Source organism: Ochotona princeps, chromosome 17 (assembly GCF_030435755.1).
Source record: "Ochotona princeps isolate mOchPri1 chromosome 17, mOchPri1.hap1, whole genome shotgun sequence".
In the NCBI taxonomy this organism is placed as follows: domain Eukaryota; kingdom Metazoa; phylum Chordata; class Mammalia; order Lagomorpha; family Ochotonidae; genus Ochotona; species Ochotona princeps.
The window spans coordinates 11,962,733-11,983,465 of NC_080848.1; the positions used below are offsets into that span (position 1 = coordinate 11,962,733).

Here is a 20,733-nt window from a genome sequence, read left to right on the forward strand (position 1 = left end):
GAATTGTGTTTCCTACAGAAAACTAGCTCAAGGAGAAAATATACTTTATCGTTAGTATCCAGAAAAGATGGTGTGGGTTTTAGCTTTTGTCTTGGATTTTTTCTTTCTCTTAGAAAAGTTACTGAGAAAGCTGAACCCATATCTGTTAATTTACTAACTACCGTGTTGCAAATGCTATATTTGAGGCTTACTAGTGTGCAATAATGATTTTATTGATTACTACCATAGCTATGCTATGTATATTGAGCTTATTTAGAATTTAATTCTAGCTATCAAGATAGTTAAACTCTTACGAGAGATGAATTTGGCATTTATTTATTCATGTTACATACGTTATCATTTTCTTTTTAAAAATCTGACATGAACTTCCGCTTGAGCCAGGATGGAATAACCAGGACTAGATTAACTCCTAACTTCAATAAATCAAAAAACTAATCAATCCACGTATAGATAGAATACATAACATAATGTCTTTCAAGACACTAGATGTGAGGAAAAACGAGGCAACTCCTTGAGCACCTGCGTACTGCCTTCTGAATTTACAGGCCACCACACAAGGAGGGAGGTTTCCAGCTTCTAGTCCACATACAAGGAGCTTGGACATCACCACTTCATCCTACCAAGAGCTGAAAAGACTGAGAAATGGACAATGTCAGGAGTCATGGCTCACCAGAACAGAGGCTCCTGAGAGGAAAACACAGCAGGACCACTGCCAGGGTAGGAAAGTGTGAACTTAATAAGCTGCTGCAGGCTCTGTGGGGATAAGGGCAAAAGCTGAGATTTCCAGGAGGACTTGGTAAATGGGGTGGCAAGTGCTGTGATTTTCTCAAGGGGTCCGGGAGGCTCTCACAATAAATACTAATGAATACTAAGCAATACATATTAATGCAACCCCCCTTGCGTGTCTATCAGTGGGAGGCCATCCTAAAAGGTGAGAGCACACAGTTCTTCCCAAGGATGTCCTCCAGAGAAGCTTCTCAACTTGAACCTAACCTGCTAGGATAGTTTCAGTCTTTCCTAGAGCAAGGGAAAGGCTCACGCAGCCAACTCCAGCCATTGCCTCCACCTCAGGGGTGGGAGGCGGAGAACTCCTCATAACCACCAAGTTGATTGTCCAACAATATAAGCCCACCAAAACGGAAGGAAGATGCAAAACAGAAGAAATACCGGAAACAGTGACTGAGACTCTTCCCATCAAAGTAACGTTGGACACCAAAGCACAGGCAGGTCAGAGACAGCAAGCAGAATAGACACCAATAGTGGAAGCAACTATGTTTAAGTATGTTGTGCTTAAACTAGAGAGAATCAAAGATAAACAACAAAAACTTGTGAAAGAAGCCAGAGGGGGGAGGGAAACACCTTACTTACAGAGGTACAAAGATAAGAATTATATATAATTCTCGGGCCCAGCACAATAGTGTAATGGTTAAGGCCCTCGTCTTCAATGCACAAAGATCCCATATGGGCGCCGGTTCTAATCCTGGCAGCCCCACTTCCCATCCAGCTCCCTGCTTGTGGCCTGGGAAAGCAGTCGACGACGACCCAAGGCCTTGGGACCCTGCACCCACATGGGAGACCTGGAGGAGGTTCCTGGCTCCGGATCGGCTCAGCACCAGCTGTTGCGGCCGCTTGGGGAGTGAAACATCGAACGGAAGATCTTTCTCTCTGTCTCTACTCTCTGTATATCCGCCTTTCCAATAAAAAATAAATAAATCTTAGAAAAAAAATTATATATAAATTCTCTTCAGAAATCATGCCAATAGGAGTGAAATATTTAAAATGTTGAGAGAAAAACAAAAAATACTTCAACAACCTATAAAAATGTCTATAATATAAGAAATATTTGTCACTGTGATTAGTGAAAGGAATTTTAGCTATACAATACCATGAGAATGATCTGCCCAGACATAAATTCACAAGTTAGGACTTTAAAAAACCTTTGTCTTTAAAAAAACCTTTGTCTTTAAAAAGGCCCTAAAAGAATGAGAAGACAAGTCATAAATCAGAAAAATTATTTGCAAGACAGATATCTGAAGAAGATATCCAGATTACATAATAAATTTGTGAAAATTCTGTAACAGGGAAACAAACAAAAAGTGAAAAAATTATTTAAACAGATATTTCACTAAAGTAGACATTCAGGTGGCAAGTAAACATGTAAGAAAACAACCATTGGTGAAATCTAAGCTAAAAATACAATCAGATACCACTACACACATATTAGCATATGTAAAATTAAAGAACTGGATCACCTTAGATTGAGAAGCAATGTGGAAAAACCAGAACTCTCATACATAGCTAGTGACAATGTAAAATTCTACCACCATGTTGAATATGGTCCTGCTATCTTTTAAGAAGCTATCAGATGTCAACAATGAAGCTATTTGATCATAGAATTTTTTTTTTTTGGCTCTTGATAGAAAAATTCAATTTCTTTAATAAAATAGGGGTTCAGATTGTATTATTTTTGAGTAGTTTTTCTTTCTTTTTCTTTCTTTCTTAAGAAATTTGTTATTTACAAATTAAGCAGATGCACTGATGTTTGTTCCTGTCTGCTGGTCCATTACCCAAATGACTGCAACAACTGGGGCTGAGAAGGGCCAAAGCCAGGGGCTGAGAATTCAGTCCAGGTCTCCCATGTGGGTGCTGGGGTCCCAGTACTTGAGATCACCAGCTGCCTCTGGGGTGCATGTTAGCAAGAAGCTGAACTGGGGCAGTGTCAGGAACTGAGCGCAAGTCCTCTGATATGGGACATGGATGTTTCAACTGGCAGCCTAACTGTGAGGCCAACGTTATTTTAGTCTGAAGTGGTGAAACATTGTGTTCGTTCCTTCCAATATATTAAGACCATCAAGGCCTGCAGAGGTCTTGGCCAGACCTTCAGGTGGGTGGCAAAAACAGTGCTCACCCATTTCCTTTTTTTTTTTTTTTAAACATATTTTTATTGCATCTCATTTTTTCAGAAATTAGTTACATTGCATTATGTGATACATTTTTTATGCACTGGGATTCCCCCCGCCCCTCCCCATACCCTCCCCCCACGGCAGATTGCTCCACCTTGTTGCATTTCCATAGTTTAAATTCAGTTGACATTCTTTCATTGGAGGTATTTACCAAGCATAAAGTCCAGCATCTTATTGTCCTGGTAAGTTCAATGGTTTCTTGGTGAGACCATCTCTGGTCTGAAGGTAGAGCCGGCAGAGTATCATCCCAATCAATTAAAAGCCCCAACATAATATTTCCAACCATTTACAACATTGTGGCATTAATTGACATGGTATTGATTAACCAATATGTTAATAGGAAAATGCAGGTTCTCAACCACAACCTGTGACTTCTTCATAGACATTTCAATTTTGGTTTATATTCAACCATATTCTATACACCTTAATATGGCTTAGATTGTTATCAGCTGTCTCATGCCTATTTTAATTTTAGTATTTAGCAGTTTATAGCATTGAAGCATGTTTTCGCTGAACCTGGCTGTTTTTCAGGTGGTTTAACTCTATAATTCTAACAGGATATATGTCAACAGTTTAGGTGAGCATGTTTAGGAGGGGTGTGCAGAGAAATCTTCCATACCCCAGTGAGGAGTAACTAATCTTTGTGTCCCACCCAGTGAGTTATAAGTGCATCCCCGCTGGCCGTTTCCTGTCTGTTTCTAAGATTTCCTTGTTGTTCTCTGTCTATCTATTCTAGTTTGGTTTGTTTGTTTGTTTTGAGGGGTTTCTGGAGCGCTCCTGATGGTTATTACGAGAGGGGGTGGGGACCCAAAATTGGAAGAAGGCAAGGACCAGAGAAAGCTCCTCTCCCTAGTCCCGAAGGAAGTTTATTGTTCTTCTGTTTCTGCGGACCGCTCAGGGATCCTGGCTGTTGTTCCAATGACCTTGGATCCTGCAAGGCAGGATTTGGGCTTCTTCCATCCCATGTGGTAGATCCAAATGGGGGTGGGTGACCTCAGAGTTCTTGGGCTCCGAAGGCACTCCATTTCCCCGTCTCACCCATTTCCTGACTGGTTAAGAGACCATCATTAGGGAACATCTTACCTGTAGGTTCCCACTCAATAAGGAGGGGTCAGGGAAGGCTTAAAAGCCCAAGCCCCTTCCTCAAAGCCTTTGTGTCTCTCCCTCTCTCCTTTTGAGAGGCACCCCACCTCCTGGCTTTCTCTCGGGAGGTGGTTTTGTCTTCCCTCTTCTTTCCCCACTCACCTAGTCCCTTTGCAAATAAACTTTTCTGTCTGCAACCGGTCCCTGGCCTTTTGTTTCTATATTAAGCTGAGACAAGAACCCAATGGGCTTTTCTGGTGACATATTTCACTATATTTTCTTGCTGTGTATTTACTGTCTGTAGAACGTGTAGTGATAGCTTCCCTTTGTTCATTCCTGACTAGTAATTTGTGTTGGCTTTCATTTTTCTTAAGCGATCTTAATAAGAGTTTATACATTTTGTTTGTCTTTATGAATAACTAACATTTGATTTTGTTTTTTTTATTGCTATTGTGTCTCTTTCTCACTCTTGATTTCTGCTCTTATCTTTAATCTTTGCCTTCTTTTACTAACATTGCTGAATGTTCTAGGCTTTCACACTTGCCCAATTTACTACATATTTTAAAAAACCAAAGTTTATTCCCTCACAGTTCTAGAAGCTACCAGTTCAAAATCAGTATGTGTCTGTGGCTGTGCTTCCTCTGAGGCTCTAGAAGAGAGTACTTTCTTGCCTCTCCTGGGCTTCTGTGGGCAGCCAGCAATCCATGTCTGTGTCTTTCCAATCTCTGCCTCTACCTTCACAGGAACTTTCGTGTGTGCTTCTGTGTGATTTTCACACTAGTCACTGGATTCAGGCCCAACCTATTCCAATCCGACCACTTTTTAACTCGGTAAAGCTTTATTTCCAAATAAGGTCACACTTTAAGGTTCTCGGTGGCTCTGAATTTTTAGACTCTGGATTCTGTTACGTTTCTTTCAAGCATGCTTATTTTTGTTGCAGCAGGCTGTTAACTTGGCTCAGACTCTCCTCAAGATAAGCGGCTGCTGAAATCTTACTTCTTTCAGGTTCTTGCTGCTTCCTCCCCTCTGCACCAACCCACTCTCAAACTTACTGAGATTGCTTCTATACATCTGTGGTTCAGTGGTAACTCACAGATTGGGGCAACAATTTATATGCACATTTGGGGGCAATTGCCTCTTTAGTTTCCAATATTTTAGAATTTTCTTGATACCTTTCCAAATGTTTTGCCAAAGGAGTCCGCTCTTTGATGGTTCAGAGAAGCAAAGTTTTACCTTTCTGTCCTGAAGTCACACAGACTACAATGAGTCCTCAATTTAAAAGTCAGGAACTTTAAAATAAACTGCTTTTCTTCTCTATTTTTCAAATGCAAACTCACTTTCCAATGCCTTCAAATAATTATTTGTAGTTTATTTTGCATTTTTATTAATTTACTTTTGTCATATTTGAAAGAGATAGATACAGAGGGGGATGTTCCATTCACTGGCTCACTCCTGAAATATCTGCAAAGAGAAGCTGAGCCTAGCCAGAACCAGGAGGGGACATGTCATTCACTGGTTCATTCCCCCAAATGCCTGCAAACAGTAGTTAGATCTGGGCCAGCCCAGAATTAGGAGCCTGACCAAAGTCAGGACCTCATTTCAGTTTGGGTCTTCCCCTAGCGTAATAGGGGACCAAACACTTAAAGCATCATTTGTTGCCTTACAGAATACATTATCAGCAGGAAGCTGGACTGGAAGCAGAGTAGCAGGATGCAGGTGTTCCAAGCAGCCTTTAAAAAACAACAACAACAAACCCAGTCCCTTTTCAAGGGTTGCTTTTGTGTCATGCTTAACTATGGATTGTTGCATGTAGTCTAATACTTATAGTTCCTCTGACAACATCAGGTAACATGACATGTACCACATAAAAATAAAGATTTTCTTAAGTTTAATATGTCCTAACAAAGCTACCACCTTTTTTCTTAGACGCTATTTGCCAAATCGTACATATTATATACTTCAACTCATTAATTATTTAGGTCACGAGTCTGTTTCTAATTTATTCCTACCAGGTCACTTAGTCATGAGTTAAATATGGTAGGCATGTGCTTAGGGCAATATTATTGTGAGACCTTGTGCAATCTACTTAATTCTACTCCATCTCAATTTCCTCCTCTGTGAAAGGAGATCCATACACCTGATGAGAATTTCAGCCACGAGGCCTGAGGAAATGTGGTACCAGCTTGAAACCTGCTAGTAGTAAATGCTCACTAAATGCCAGAATGATGCTCTGCTCTGGTCTTGCCTTCCCTGTCTCCCATTTCTTTCTTTCTTTCTTTTTTTTTTAAGATTTATTTATTTTTATTGGAAAGGTGGATATACAGAGAGGAGGAGAGACAGAGAGGAAGATCTTCCATCTGATGATTTACTCCCCAAGTGACTACAACGGCTGGAGCTGAGCCAATCCGAAGCCAGGAGCCAGGAGCTCTTCCAGGTCTCCCATGCGGGTGCAGGGTCCCAAGGCTTTGGGCCGTCCTCGACTGCTTTCCCAGGCCACAAGCAGGGAGCTGGATGGGAAGTGGAGCTGCCGAGATTAGAACCGGCACCCATATGAGATCCCGGCACATGCAAGGTGAGGACTTTAACCACTATGCTATCATGCCGGGCCCTGTCTTCCATTTCTGATATGCTCATTCTGTTTAAGTCTTTTCACTTAACATCCTTCTTAAGCAGTTTTAGACATTTTGGCAGCATTATGGACTTCTCATCACTTTCACACTTAAATGCCCTCCATAGCTTCCAGAAGTTGACACTTTAATTAAAACACAATCTGTTAACATATGGCTCTTTCCTTACTCAACCTTGATTACAGATTTACTATTTTTTAGGTCTTTAAAAAACTGTGGTTAAAAAAACTAAAGAAAACAAACAAACAAACAAAAACAAAAAATCCAGCCTGGCACAGTAACATAGTGGCTAAATCCTCACCTTGCATGCACTGGGATTCCATATAGGCACTGGTTGATATACCAGCTGCTCCACTTCCCATCCAGCTCCCCGCTTCTAGCCTGGGAAAGCAGTAGAGGACAGCCCAAAGATTTGGGACCCTGCACCTGCGTGGGAGACTCAGAAGAGGCTCCTGGTTTCAGATGGGCCCAGTTCCAGCTGTTGTGACCACTTGGGGAGTAAACCAGTAGATGGAAGCTCTTCCTCTCTGTAAATCTGAATTTCCAGTAGAAATAAATAAATCTTAAAAAAGAACAGAACCCAAAACAAACCAAAAAACCCATACAAAAACCTGTGTATTGGTCCAACCTTGGAGTAGATGTTTCAGGAGTGGACCACCTCAGTCACTGATGCCTATTCAATAGAGTACATACCCAGATGCACATGAAAGACAAGATAGCCAGCTCATCTAAGCCAACAGGGGACACTGAGCATCTCATCAAAAGATGGAAAGCAGAACAGGTTAAAGAACTCTCCTGGTCAGACTTTGTAGTAATGGTCTAGGACCATTCATGCACCGAAGTAGACCTGGTCAGCCAATGGACCTTAGAAAGGTTTTTCCTCAATCTTGGTGCAACAAAGCCAACGATGTCTCAGAACTATCAAGACAAGCACCACTCCGATAGCAACCTCTGAACATTCTCCCCGGCCCTGGGGTCACTAAAGCTATATCAAATAACCTATTCCATTCCTAGGTGCTAAGGTAATTTGAAAGCAAGGAACGGCTTATTGTCTTAAGTTTTTTTTTTGTTTGTTTTAAATAAAAGGAAAAAGAACTAAACTAAAACATTTATCTCACCTTCCTCAACACCTCAACTCTCCCCACCCTAAGCAGAGTTCCACGTGGGTATGAATCCCTTTCAACTACGTAATCAATATTTAAAACAAAAAAGTACAAAATGAATTCTATCCTAAGTTTTTTAAACGAACAGCCTGATCCTGTCACTGCAGGCACAATATTGCACAGTTGGCTGCTAGGATTGTTTCATCTTGCCTATCAGACAACTTCACATCTACTTCCTTCCCCCCCCCCGCCTCCTCTTCTTGCACCGTTTGGCGACCATCACTCTACTTTGCACATATCACATGAGACACCTCCTGAAAGTGGAGTCAGGCAGTATTTGTGACTGGCTTATTTCATGGGGTACCACACTCCCAAAGTTCATGGGTACTGTTATGTGGGTAACAGGATTTCTTGTTCAGCCATCATTAAGTTGGGTGTGATATGTATGTGTGTGTGTGTGTGTGTGTGTGTATTCATCACACTGTTTTTATACTCAACATTTGATGAACATTTGGGTTATTTCTAGCTCTTGGCTAGGGTGGGAAAGGCAGAAATAGAAATTATGAGTGTAACTATTTCTTGGAGACTGAGATTTCAATTCTTTTGGATAAGTACACAAATGTGGAATTGCTTGATCGTATGATAGTTCTACTTAAGCTTTTTTTTTTTTAATGAACTCCTGCACTTCTTTTTATGCTGGCTGCATAAGTGGCACACAGGCTGCCCTTCATCTCCTCACTAAAACGCATCCCTCCCTCATTATTGTCTAGCTGTCAGGTTAGGGTGGTATGTAACTGTGGTTTTGATTTGCAGTTCTCTGATGATTAGTGATATTTAGCATTTTTCATATACTTGTTAGCCCTCTGTATGCTTTTAGGGGAGTATTTACTCAATTCCTTTTTAAAGTCAGGTTCCTTTTCTTTGTTTCTTTTTTCTTCTTTTTTTTTTTTTTTGTTATTCAATTGTAGTAGTTACTTAGATATAATCAGATATATGGTTTGCAAATATTTTCTCAAATTCCAAGACTGCTTTTTTATTCCATTACCTCTTCTTAAGTACTAACGATACTGATATCAAATACTGATGGCTTAATTGGCAACTTTGTTTTTGCATAAGTTAATATGCAAAGTTATTAAAATCCATTGAGCATTACCTAGGAATATTCTCCTATGTTCCTTATTATCTGTTACTCGAATCGTCACTGTTGCCTTCCAGGGACGCTGCAGTCAGGGGAGAGCCTGGGAGTGGAATACAAGCGCTCTGGCATGTGATGCTGAGTTTTTAACAACTAAGCTATATACTCACTCTCTAAGCTACGTGGTTTAAACCTGTCCACTTCTGTCTCAATGTTTTAAGAAATCTACTAGTGTAGGGATAAGAAAGGCTTATTCTACTGTGAGTAAATCATACTCAGAATCTCTGACATTGGTCTGAAAGGAAAACATTTGATGAGAAAAATCTAGAGTCATTGTTAAAGGGAATTTTAAGGAGAACCAAGATCTTGAGAGAACAGTGGAAGAGACAGAGAACACCCAGTACCTGTAGAGCTTGGTACTTTTTACAGGCTTCCTTACATGTCACATCTAAACACACACACAGGAACATTGTTAAAACATGAGACGTTTGTTAATTAGGCAACGGTCAACCTAGTTTGATACTATTAGATTATTGGTCATGAAAGTGAGACAACATATTTTTGAGAATTTCAAAACTGACTATTTGATTTACATGAAACTTAACATTTTTCAAGTAAGTGCTCACTGATGAAATAGTTATGGCCTTACAAAGGAAATCTTCCAGTTCTGTAACTTAATTCATATTTGAGGTAGTTATTCCATAAACATCTTATATACACAATACTGGAAAATGCAGACATTTTGTTGATTTAAGAAATGTTCCACAAGGTACTATCTAAGAAAATTTGCAGACATGTTTACTTGACTTATTTACTTATTTCATTTTCAGAAGGAAAGCATCCAAAGTCAAAGCAATGCTCGTGTGGGATGCTGGCTCCACAGGTGACAGCTCATGCTGTGCCGCAATGGCTACTTCCACAAAGATTTATTTGTCTATTTATTTTTAATAAAAAGGTAGATCAGATTTATGGAGAGAAGAGACAGAGAAAGATCTTCTATCTTCTATCCACTGGTTTAGTAACCAAATGGCTGCAATGGCTGGAGCTGTGCTGATCCAAAGTCAGGAGCCATGAGCTTCTTTCTGGGACTCTCATATAGATGTAGGGTCCCAAGGTTTTGTGCTGTCCTCTACTGTTTTCTCAGGCCATAAAGGAGGGAGCTGGATGCAAAATGGAGCAGCTGGGATATCAACCAGCCCCCATATGGGATCCAGGCACTTGCAAGGTGAGGAGTTAGCCACTGAGTCATTGCCTTGGGCCCCTGACATGGTTATACTTTAATAGGTTTAGACAATTTTAGGGCAAATGATGGTAAAAATATTAACTGAGAAAATTATTTTTTAATTTAGATCAATACACCATAATGGATTGATGGTGTCTTATTTAAAAAAAAGATGTATTTATTTGGAAGATGTATTTATTTCCATTTATTTTTCAAAAGATATATTTATTTGGATTGACACAAAGAGGGTAAGACAGAGAGTGATCTGTTTCCAACTGCTGGTTCATTTCTTAAATATTTGTACCAGGTAGGGCAAGGCTATCGCAAAGCCAGAAGCCAGGAACTCCATCTAAGTTCTCCCACATGGGTAACTAGACTCCACTCACTTGGGCGATCATCCTGACAGCGCCCAGGTGTACTATCAGAAGCTGAATCCAGTGCACAGAGGAGCTGGGACTTGACCAGGCTGATATGAATGCTTAACCCGTTGTACCACAACATAGTTTCCTTCATTGTACTTCAGGCATTTAAATATATTTTCAGTGACTTATCCCACAGAGTTCGATGTCATAATGAAGTTTCTTTCACGTTATTCCATTGCCTTTATTATTCTTTAGTCATATTATTTAATGTAATAGGTATTATTAGAAGATTATGTAGCTTACAAACTTTTTTTTTAAAAAAAAGATTTATTTGTTTTATTTTAAAGACTCACAGAGAAGGAGAGGGAAAGAGAGAGAGAGGTATCTTTCATCTGCTTGTTCACTTTCTAAATGGTTGTAAACGGTAGGGATGGGCAAAAGCCAGAAACCAGGAGCTTTATCCACATCTCCCATGTGAGCCATGTTCTGTTTCTTTTCAAGGCTCATTAGTAGGGAGCTGGATCAGAAGCGGAGAAGCCTGGTCTTGAGTCAGTGTCCATATGGGATGCTGGTGCTACAGGCAGTGGCTTACCTGGCAACGCTGCCCCAACTCTTTTTAAAGGTTATTTTTTCTCTTGCAGGTTTTGTGGAGGAGAACTTGTTGTATATCATGTACTACTGGAGTTCTCAAATTTAAAGGTAGTTTATTAAGCAAGATTCTTTTATAAAAACTAGATCTGTGTATTCAGAATGACAGTGTAAACAGTGATATGCTTTAAAAAGTATGGCCTGACTTCTCTAGAAAGCCTAGATTACTTTCTAGCAGACATTTAAAGACATCTAGCTCGAGTACTGAATTTTAAAATGTTTGAGTACTTTGCAAAAGGCTTAGCTGAGGATGAGCATATCAAGTTTGCAATCTAGCCATTTAATATTCATAAAGAGATAGTTTCATATATTCAACCTGATTTCTGGATTTTCCTTCTAAGAAGCACGAAATTCAATCATATTTATAAAAAAAAAAAAGAACAATGACATGGAAAACTTTCCTTGTAAATCTGAGAGCCAGCCAAGCCATCACCAACATGACTAAATAACCTCAGGGATGTGTGACTCATTTGGTGATACAACAGAATTGAGATTCATGACACGCATCTTAGTCATCTCCATAAAAGATTCATTGTTTCAGAAAAGCAAGGGGACTTATAAATGGCATGATGCATTGATTTTATTTGATAAAAATTAAATTCACTGCATTGGAAAAGCCAGGTTAACTGAGACAGGGTCAATTTCACATAAATTTTGCTAATGAATCAGACTATCATTTGCATAAATGTCCTCCAATCTATGGTCAATTAAAATAGCTATTAACAAAATATGAAGCCTCCAACTGGCCTTTTATGTAATGTGATTTAGTATTAAGTTTAATAGGAAAACAAACATATACTGAGAAACAAAATCCACAGCTATATGTAATGTCTTCAAGCAGAATAGTATGATTTTATAATTCAACACCACATGGATTAGGTCTTTGATGATTGGTAATTTATTGTTAATTTCTGCTAAATAGCTACTATTTACAGTTACAATGCTAGAATTTGCTTTGTGTATTTTATTTTTAACAATATTTATTCATTTCAATTTGAAAGGCAGAATTACAGAGTGGGGGGGCGAGGAGAGACAGAAAGAGACGTTCTATGCCCTGCATTACTTCCCAAGTGTCTGCAATGCTCAGTAGCTTAGAACTCTGTCTGGGTCTCCCTAATGGGTGGCAGGTGTCTACTGGCTTGGGCCATTGTCTACCAAGGAGGCAGACTGGCAGTGGAGCACACAAAACATCAACTATCCCCCGTGTGGAATGCCTATGTTGCAGGTGGTAGATTAACCCATTGTATCCCAGTACCGGCCTCTGTTTTGTGTATTCAAATCTCATTAGTTTCTTTTTTATATTCTGCCACAATATTAACATTTATCCATACAAATATATTACCTCCCTTTTTTCTTCAGTAAGTGAAAACCTTAGTTCTTGCCTTTCTCTGTGGGATGAGAGGTTTCATTATGATCAGAATGAGTGAGAGGTTTCAGATGAACAATTCTGAGCATAAACAAAACCTTGAGTTAAAAACCTTAATAATGTCAAACTAATCCAAATTTATATCTACCAAAAATGTTAAGCTAGGGATCACATGTGCTAGGTTAATCAGTTATGCAGGTTCCTCAAAAAGTTTATGAGAAATGGAACTAAATGACTAAGTCATTTTGGTGTAAATACCTTTTGAAATTCATGCCTAGCTTTTAATGTAATATGCATTTTCCACTAACTTTTCACACTCTGCATTGCACAAAATCTTCCATAGCTCAAGCTTATGAGTGGCTGGCAGCTAGAAATCCATTAACTTGCTGCAATGAGGTCCTGGAAAACGTCCTTTCCATTGTCAGGCTGGGTTTTTGGAAACGAAAATTTTGATAACACAGCTATTCAAAACAGCTGTCTTGAAGGGTCAAAAACCACTAACTCACTAATGAGAAAATATTAATAACCCTACTTGAAGATCTAAAGTCTAGTGAGGATGCTGTACCAATTTCTGCTTTAGAAGTAAAAATAACCATTCAGACTATGATTAAATTAACTATGTTGTACTCTTAAACCATGACCATAAACAATTCTGAGTCTCAAATTACACTTCTTTTTGCATTTGTGTATACATTAAGGCATAAAACTTATTTTAATTACAGTGGCATCTTTTAAACCAGTATGCTTTTTTATCTTATTTTGCTTTTTAATAGTTATTTTAATAGAGAGAGAGAGAGGGAGGGAGGGACAGAAAGAGAGAGAGAAAGAAAGAGATCCATTGGTTCACTCCCCAAATAGCCTCAGTGGCTGGAGTTGGGCCAGTCCAAAGCTGGGAGCCTGGAGCTTCTTCCAGGTCTTCCACATGGATGCAGGGGCCAAAGGACTTGAGGCATTGTCTGCTGCTTTGCTAGACCATAAGCAGGGAGCTGGATTGGAAACGGAGCAGCTGGAATAAGGATCACCAGCCAGATGGGCTGCTTGCTGCAGGCAGAGAATTACCCTGTGACATCATTGTACCAGTCTTAAACCAGTGGCTTTTAAAGTGTTTTCTATGGACTAAGCTATGGGACTGCTTGGCACAATTCCATTTTCTACAAATACCAGTTGTGTACCAGGTAATTCGTATATTGCAAAATTAAGAAAAGGTAACCAGAATGGACAAAGGATAAGAACTAAAATTTTGACTGAAGCTACCAACTAACTATTGTTGATGAGACTATGGTAGCAATACAGTCCACTATTTTACGTTCCTACTTGCTTAGTCATCATTGAAAATTTGTTTATATAATATGTGCAGAAGTTACCAGGCATGTATAAATTCCCTCTTGAGGGAGTTAATGCATGTGGCACTATATTGCCGGTGGAAGGGCAACAGGACAAGGAGGAAGGAGATCAAAGGAAAGATGCAGAGAATTTATAAAATAATATGAAAATGTATGTGATGTAGCAGGTATTAGAGAAAACAGGTACTAGTAGGTAGTATGCACTGGAGAAAACACTGCAGATAGCCTGGCCCTTTTTGAGCAAACAGGAGGCACAAACAGACACACCAATGTTAATCCCTCATCCAGACTGTCATTATAACAAAATTAGAGTCTTTGAAAAGATCAAGCTCCTCCTTGTAGAAGCATGTAGCATGCTACAAAGAAGGTAAAGTAACAGTGCCAAGAGGGAAAAGGATAAATTGTTTAGGTGTTGCCAGGGTAGGATTAGTGGTACTGCCTGAGACTGGAAATGGCTACTAGAACAAAAATGAAATTCTCTAGCAAAATGTGTGATAATAACCACAAAATTCACCAAAAACATAGCTAGGCCTACAGTTGGTTGACTGTCATCTCAGAAATACTGGATTTTAAAAAGGTTATTTTCTCCACCACCACCAGCCTTTTACATTTATTTTCTTTGAAATTTGAAGGAATCAATGCTTCTGACTGTTAGCAATTACAAGGCCTTTCCATAATGAGCATACTGTATCATGGGATTAACTGGCTGCAAGCTGCAACGGAGGCTTGAATATATTGACAAACCAGAAACAAAGGGCCTTTTTGTCTGTTGCCCCCCCCCCCTTTTTTTTTTGTTCCTGGGCGCAGCCCTCCCATAGTTCTGACCTCTTAGATCCTGCTGTGTGCGAGCACCACCCATAGTCTGTCTTGGCATTCGAAGAGAGGTTCTCAAGGGTGTATGTCTCTGCTCATCCAGGTAAGCCAGGTCCTCCAAGTGGGCAGAGCTGGTGGCTGACAAGACAGGAATGTTTAGTTAGAATATGTAAGTTTAGAAAACGTTTTCTTCAGCTAGATGATATTTCCCAAATTTTAGACTTTAGAATCAGGAGTAATTCCAGCACAAAATACATATCTATATCTGTATCATCCATATTTATACATCTATAATAATGTACATTTATTTTGTGACTTCTAGAAACCAAGTGATTTCTTAAGCAAACTAAATAAACATATAATCTCAGTTCATAAAACAGTAGATAACAGGAAAGAGTACTTGAGATTCAAATAAAAGACAAGTGGTAGATGCCTTGCCTTTGGGTTTGATCATTTGACACAGTGTATATTAACCACGATACAAGGAAGGGCTTTAAATACCTGCACGTGGACATGGTGCTTAGTTCAGCATGGAGGACACTATTCGCCATGTCCACATTTTACAGCAAGGTAAATGGGGTTTGAGTCCTGGCTCTGCTACCAATTCCAGTTTCTGGCTAATGTGTACCCTGAGGGGGAGCAGATGATGGCTCAAGCACTTGGCTTTGTGCTATCTATAATGGAGGCACAGAAAGAGTTCCTGATTCCCAAATTTGGTCTGGCCCAGCCCCAGCACTTGGGGGCATCTGCAAAGTGAACCAGCCATTGGAAGATCTCTCTTGGTTTTGCTGCCTTCATTTTCCAAATTAAAAAAAAAGAAGAAAAAAAAGAAGAAAAAAAGAAGAAAAATCAAAATGTGCTTGTATAATTAAATTTGTCCTGTTTTTTTTTTTTTTTCCTTCACTATGAGAGAACAATGTACAGGTAGCACATTGCCCAGCCTAGTTTAACTAAACTAAGTCTAGATTAACAAACCCTTAATCAATCAGATATGCACATACATAACTGCTTTAAGAAGCTGTAGTTTCAGGATGGTTTGGCTCATGGCATTATTATAGAAGAACACATTTATAGGCTGTAGAAGTTTGTGCTTCACATGGGCAGGGACTACATCTTATTTATATTTTGTTCTCAATAATATTATGTTGGCATAAAACAAATACTTAAAAATGCTTATTAAATTTATTAAAACGCAGTTCTGACAAGTACGATTTCAAGAATAAGCTAGCAGACTTGCATTTAAAATGTAGGAGAAAATTATTTCTCACTTTGTTTTCTGTTTTTCTTTTATGATTTATTTATTTTAGATGAAAGCAGATTTATGGAGAGGAGATAGAGAAAGATTTTCCATACACTGGTTCACTACTCAAGTGGCCACTATGGCTAGAGCTGAGCAGATTCTAAGCCAGGAGCCAGGAGCTTCTTCTGGTTATTTCACGTGGGTACAGGATTCCAAGACTTAGGGCTATCCTCTACTGCTTTCCCAGGCTAAATGCAAGGAGCTGGAAGGAAAATGGAGCAGTTGGGAGAGACAAGAACTGGCATCCATGTGGGATATCCTGGCGCTTGCAATGGGCTGATTTAGCCACTGAGCCACTGTGTCAGCCCCTATTTCTCACTTTGTAACTTAGTGAAAGGTACTAGCATTGTTTGGTCAAAAAGGGGAATAAGCTAATATTACAGACTTATTACAGTGAAAGAGAAATACAGTCATGTGTAAATTAACAATGAGAATATGTGCAGAGAAATGCAATGTTGGGCAACTGTGCTTCTCTGAGAATACCACAGAATATACTTACACAAAAATAGCTGTGACTATATTTTGCGATATAATCTGAAGTGATTACAGTCATTCATGTGGGTTAATTGTTGATCAAAATGTCATTATATGATGCATGATTCTAAGTTAGATTTGATTAAAGAGAAATCAAAATGTCATTCTGTGAAATAAAATGATTGGCATGTTTTTTTGGTGCTTCAAAGGCTTCAAGAGACATTTTAGAAATGTTAGAACTAGCTTTTATAACACAACTGTGAAATGTTCAATGGTTCTACTGACATTTTGACCATGTACCATAAAGAGTTCCAGGAGGTTTCACGTCCACCCAAGATCTATGTTTTCTGTACTAAACTATGAGATGAGCTAACTGAATGTATCCGAATTGTAAATAAAATTTCTACAAGGATTTAAGGCTTTCAAAATTAATCTAGGAAATTTAACCCATGAGAGAGAAGTCAAATGCCACACTGTACACAAGACAGAGTAAGAGAGTACAACAGGAGGGCTGAGTACAAGTGCAAAGGCTCAACTGGCTAATCCTCCCCCTTCGAGCGCCGGGATCTCATATGGGTGCCGGTTCGAGTCCCAGCTGCTCTGCTTCCCATCCAGCTCCCTGCTTTGGGCTTGGGAAAGCAGTGGAGGCTGGCCTAAAGCCTTGGGAGCTGGCATCCACATGGGAAACCTGGAAGAAGCTCCTGGCTTCTGCCTTTGGATTTGATCAGCCCTAGCTATTGCAGACACTTTGGGAGTGAACTAGTGGACTAAACAGCTTGTTTTTCTGTCTCTCCTCTCTGTCAATCTGCCTTTCCAATAAAAATAAACAAATCTTAAAGAAAAAATAAAAGAGAGTACCAGAGGAATAAAAAAGTAATCTTCATTGATCTATGCATTCTGAAATTAAAACAATTCAGAAGATAATTATTTAATCCCTTATTTAAACTATTACCCTAAAACTATTCTAAATGATATTCTAATCTGGCTTTGTGATTTAGTCCTTTCCTACATTTAATCCAATGCCTCTTTCTTTTCTCAAAGTCTATTTCCTTTTATTTGAATCTTACTGAAATGTCTATAGCTACCAAAAATGTAAAGGACCACTTGGGATCCAGGCCTCCACAGAATGGAGATTTTAGGGAGAGGTGCTGTGGTGCATGGGGCTCCACAGTTGCCAGGGAGGCCCACACCCTGTTATCAGAGCGCCTGGCATTGAGTCTGATTCAGTTTCCTGGGTAGCACTGGGACTGGCCCAAGCACTGGGGTTCCTTCTGCCCCATGGGAGACCTGCATGAAGTTCCTGGATCCTTTCTTCAGCCTGATCTGATTCTAGTTCTTGCAGACATTTAGTTCTTGAACCAGTGGATGGAAGATCCTCTGTCATCTCTCTCATTTTGTTGCTTTCAAGTAAATAAAAAAAAAAAAACACAAAACATATAGATCAAAAAGTTAAAAATATAAAATTCAGCTTCATAGTTGCTGAAATGATAAAAATAGCAGTAACACAGTTTCTTCCTTGGTTTTGTGTGTATGTGAAATTACACATTAATTTTAGATATGGACCGGTTAGATGAGATGAGTACTGTTACAGTGCTGTCGGAACTAACCTCAATTGTGGAGAGCTAAACATGTCTTCATTTACATGAAAATACTTGCATTTTGTTGGTTAAAATTCAACATTGGTTTATTTAAATTATTTGTAAGCTGAAATCTAGAGTTTGGAAAGGTTGCGTTTTTAAATTATAAAGCTACTAGATTTAGGTTCAAATCTACTTTTGTACTCCATATGCTGTTTTGTGATGCTGGCCTGGAACTGAAACTCTGCAACTCCTATTTCCATTTTCTTCACCAACTCCTGGTTAGCCTTGCCAATAAAGGACACTAGGAGAGTTTGGTGGGCGGATTTTCTCTTCCTGGTTTGCTTCCTGCTCCCATCGGTGTTGTTCAGTCTTACCTGTGCAGCTGAGCACTGGTGGTTCACTCGACCCACAGCATAGCACAGTTGTAGTTTTGACAAAAGAGGCTGACCTGTCCTCATCTGGCCCCCTAGGAGGAGGAGGCACCAGGACCCCGGCCAGTGCTTTGCCCTCAGAAGTCTGAGTAGGGTCTCCACAGAGCCCTCCTTGGGGTCCAGAGACAGTGTTGTCAGCTCATCTGGGTCTCTTCTTTTTTACACAGACTTGAGTTTCAGTGTCTGGGGACTTATCTCCAAGCTGTGAGCTTAACAACCCCTAACTTCTACTCCCTCAGCCCCACAGAGAGCAGCTATTTCCTGGAGTTGCTAAATCCCTTGTCATTGAACATTCTCTTTTTACTTTTCCATTTCTTTAAAAACCTAGTTAATAGTTATTTTATTATCAAATTCCCTTTTAAAATAACTGTGATTTCCGTTTCCTGCTGGGCTCCCAGCTGGTATGCCACTGAACATGTCTGAGAAGCAATCCGTTTCAGATATGTGCCGTGCCAACCAAGCAGGATCACAGAACGCAAAAGTGAATGAAATCTTAAAGATCATCTAGTCTAGAAGTGGTAACGACAACTTGTACACAAAACTTGGCCTGTAGCCTCTTTTAGTTAATAGCTTCATTTGAACAGAGCCATGCCTACTGACGTAAGTATTCACTTACAACAGAATTAAGTCCTGCAACAGAAGCCCTATGGCCTGCAAAAAAAAATTTACTAGCTGGTCTTTAAATAAAAAATTTGCTAGACTTGATGTAATTGAATCAACTCAATTTAAACCTGTGAATTGACATGTCTAAAGTGAATCATTCAGCCAGGTATCTTCAGTTGAAGGTCAATAAGGTCATCCTTGTTTTTAAAGCTAAACAAATTTAATTTTGATACGATTTATTAATACCGAACTGTCAACTTTATTTTTTTTGAAAGGCAGTTATGCATATGCACACACATGGTGGAGGGAGTGGGAGAGTTGGGAGAGTTGGGGGAGTGAGGGAGAGGGAGAAAGAGAGTAGGAGGAGGAGAAGAAGATGAGGTAGAAGATGAGGAAGGGGAAGACAGAGGAATGGAGGGAAGTGGGAAAGAGAGAAAAGGACAGGGAGAGAGAAAAAGAGAAAGATCTCTCTATTGGTTCATTCCCCAAATGTCTACAACAGACCAATCCAGATCTCCCACAAGGTGGGAGGGGTACTTCAACCATTGTTGATGCCTCCAGTTGTGTACGGGAACCTGGAATGGAACCCAGAGGCAGGCCTAAATTTCATCTTTGAAGAATGAGATGTGGGCAACTCAAGTGGTGCTCATTAAGCACCACTGCCAAACATCCATCTCTAATGAGACCATCAAGGCCTGCCGAGGTTTTGGTCAGACCTTCAGGTGGGTGGCATTTTGAGTTTTGGCCAGGACCCCTACAGGGCTATTTGCCAACCTCCCTTTCAGATTTTTTGCTAGACTCATAGAGGTAGGACATCTCACTGCTCATAACTCATGCAGAGTTCATGTCTTCCTCATTTGTTAACTTACTAAGGATTTCTCTGCTCATTTACCTAAGATTTTCCTGTTCCCTAAATATCAACATATGGCTTGGTCTTTTAGACTCATTTATTTGCCTGTCTCTACCAAAAATGTATAAAGTTAAGTAAAATCTCACCAGAATACTATAAACTGCTGGATTATTGTGAATCACTAGTTTTAGATACTTTGCCACCTACTGTATGATTCATATCAGTCTTTATAACAAGCACTTTCTTATTCTGCTCTATGTTCCAGGATAGTATAATTGTTTTTACAGAATCCAACATTTACCTGTTTCCTGCCTAGATACAGAATGGTCTTAGCATTTTAACACTCAAACTTCAACAAAGAGATGTCTCTAAGCTCCAATCAGAACTTCAGACACCTGATAACTTCTATCTTCTACCAGGGTCCTCTAGATCGGCCCCTGGAGAATGCCTTGCTGCTGCTTCCGGCCTTTCAATGCCCCTTTACAGCATGAAGCAGCCAGGGCGGTCGTCATCCTGTGTCCGGGGTAGTAGCTGGCGTCCATTCTCCTGGGGTGATGTGAGGAGCCATATGGGGTAATAGGCAGTTAGGGTCTCTGGTCGCTGGTGAAGTTAGCTTTTAATTTCCACAGTGTGTGGCCTCTGTGGCCCCATACATGTTTTGAAGTGACCACATGTGCACTTGAAATTGTATAGCCTTTACCAATGGTAGTGATGGTTTCGTTTTGCATCTCATCACTTATGTTATTTAATTACATGTGGCTTAATGTGTCTTGAAATCTTTGTGACAAGAATGATGCCTGTGCCTTGGATTCCAGCCCGGCTGAGTGATG

The 20,733-nt window shown here is 39.7% G+C and overlaps 1 protein-coding gene across 6 annotated transcripts in view; it reads right to left on the reverse strand.

The window, feature by feature from the left end:
• TANC2 (tetratricopeptide repeat, ankyrin repeat and coiled-coil containing 2) overlaps positions 1-20,733 on the reverse strand; it is a 305,743-nt gene that overhangs the window by 84,575 nt on the left and 200,435 nt on the right. For all 6 annotated transcript variants that reach the window (XM_058675315.1, XM_058675310.1, XM_058675313.1 and 3 more), the window contains one exon: positions 14,678-14,803. In XM_058675315.1, the coding sequence (XP_058531298.1) occupies positions 14,678-14,803 (126 nt within the window). The remainder of the gene's footprint in view (positions 1-14,677; positions 14,804-20,733) is intronic.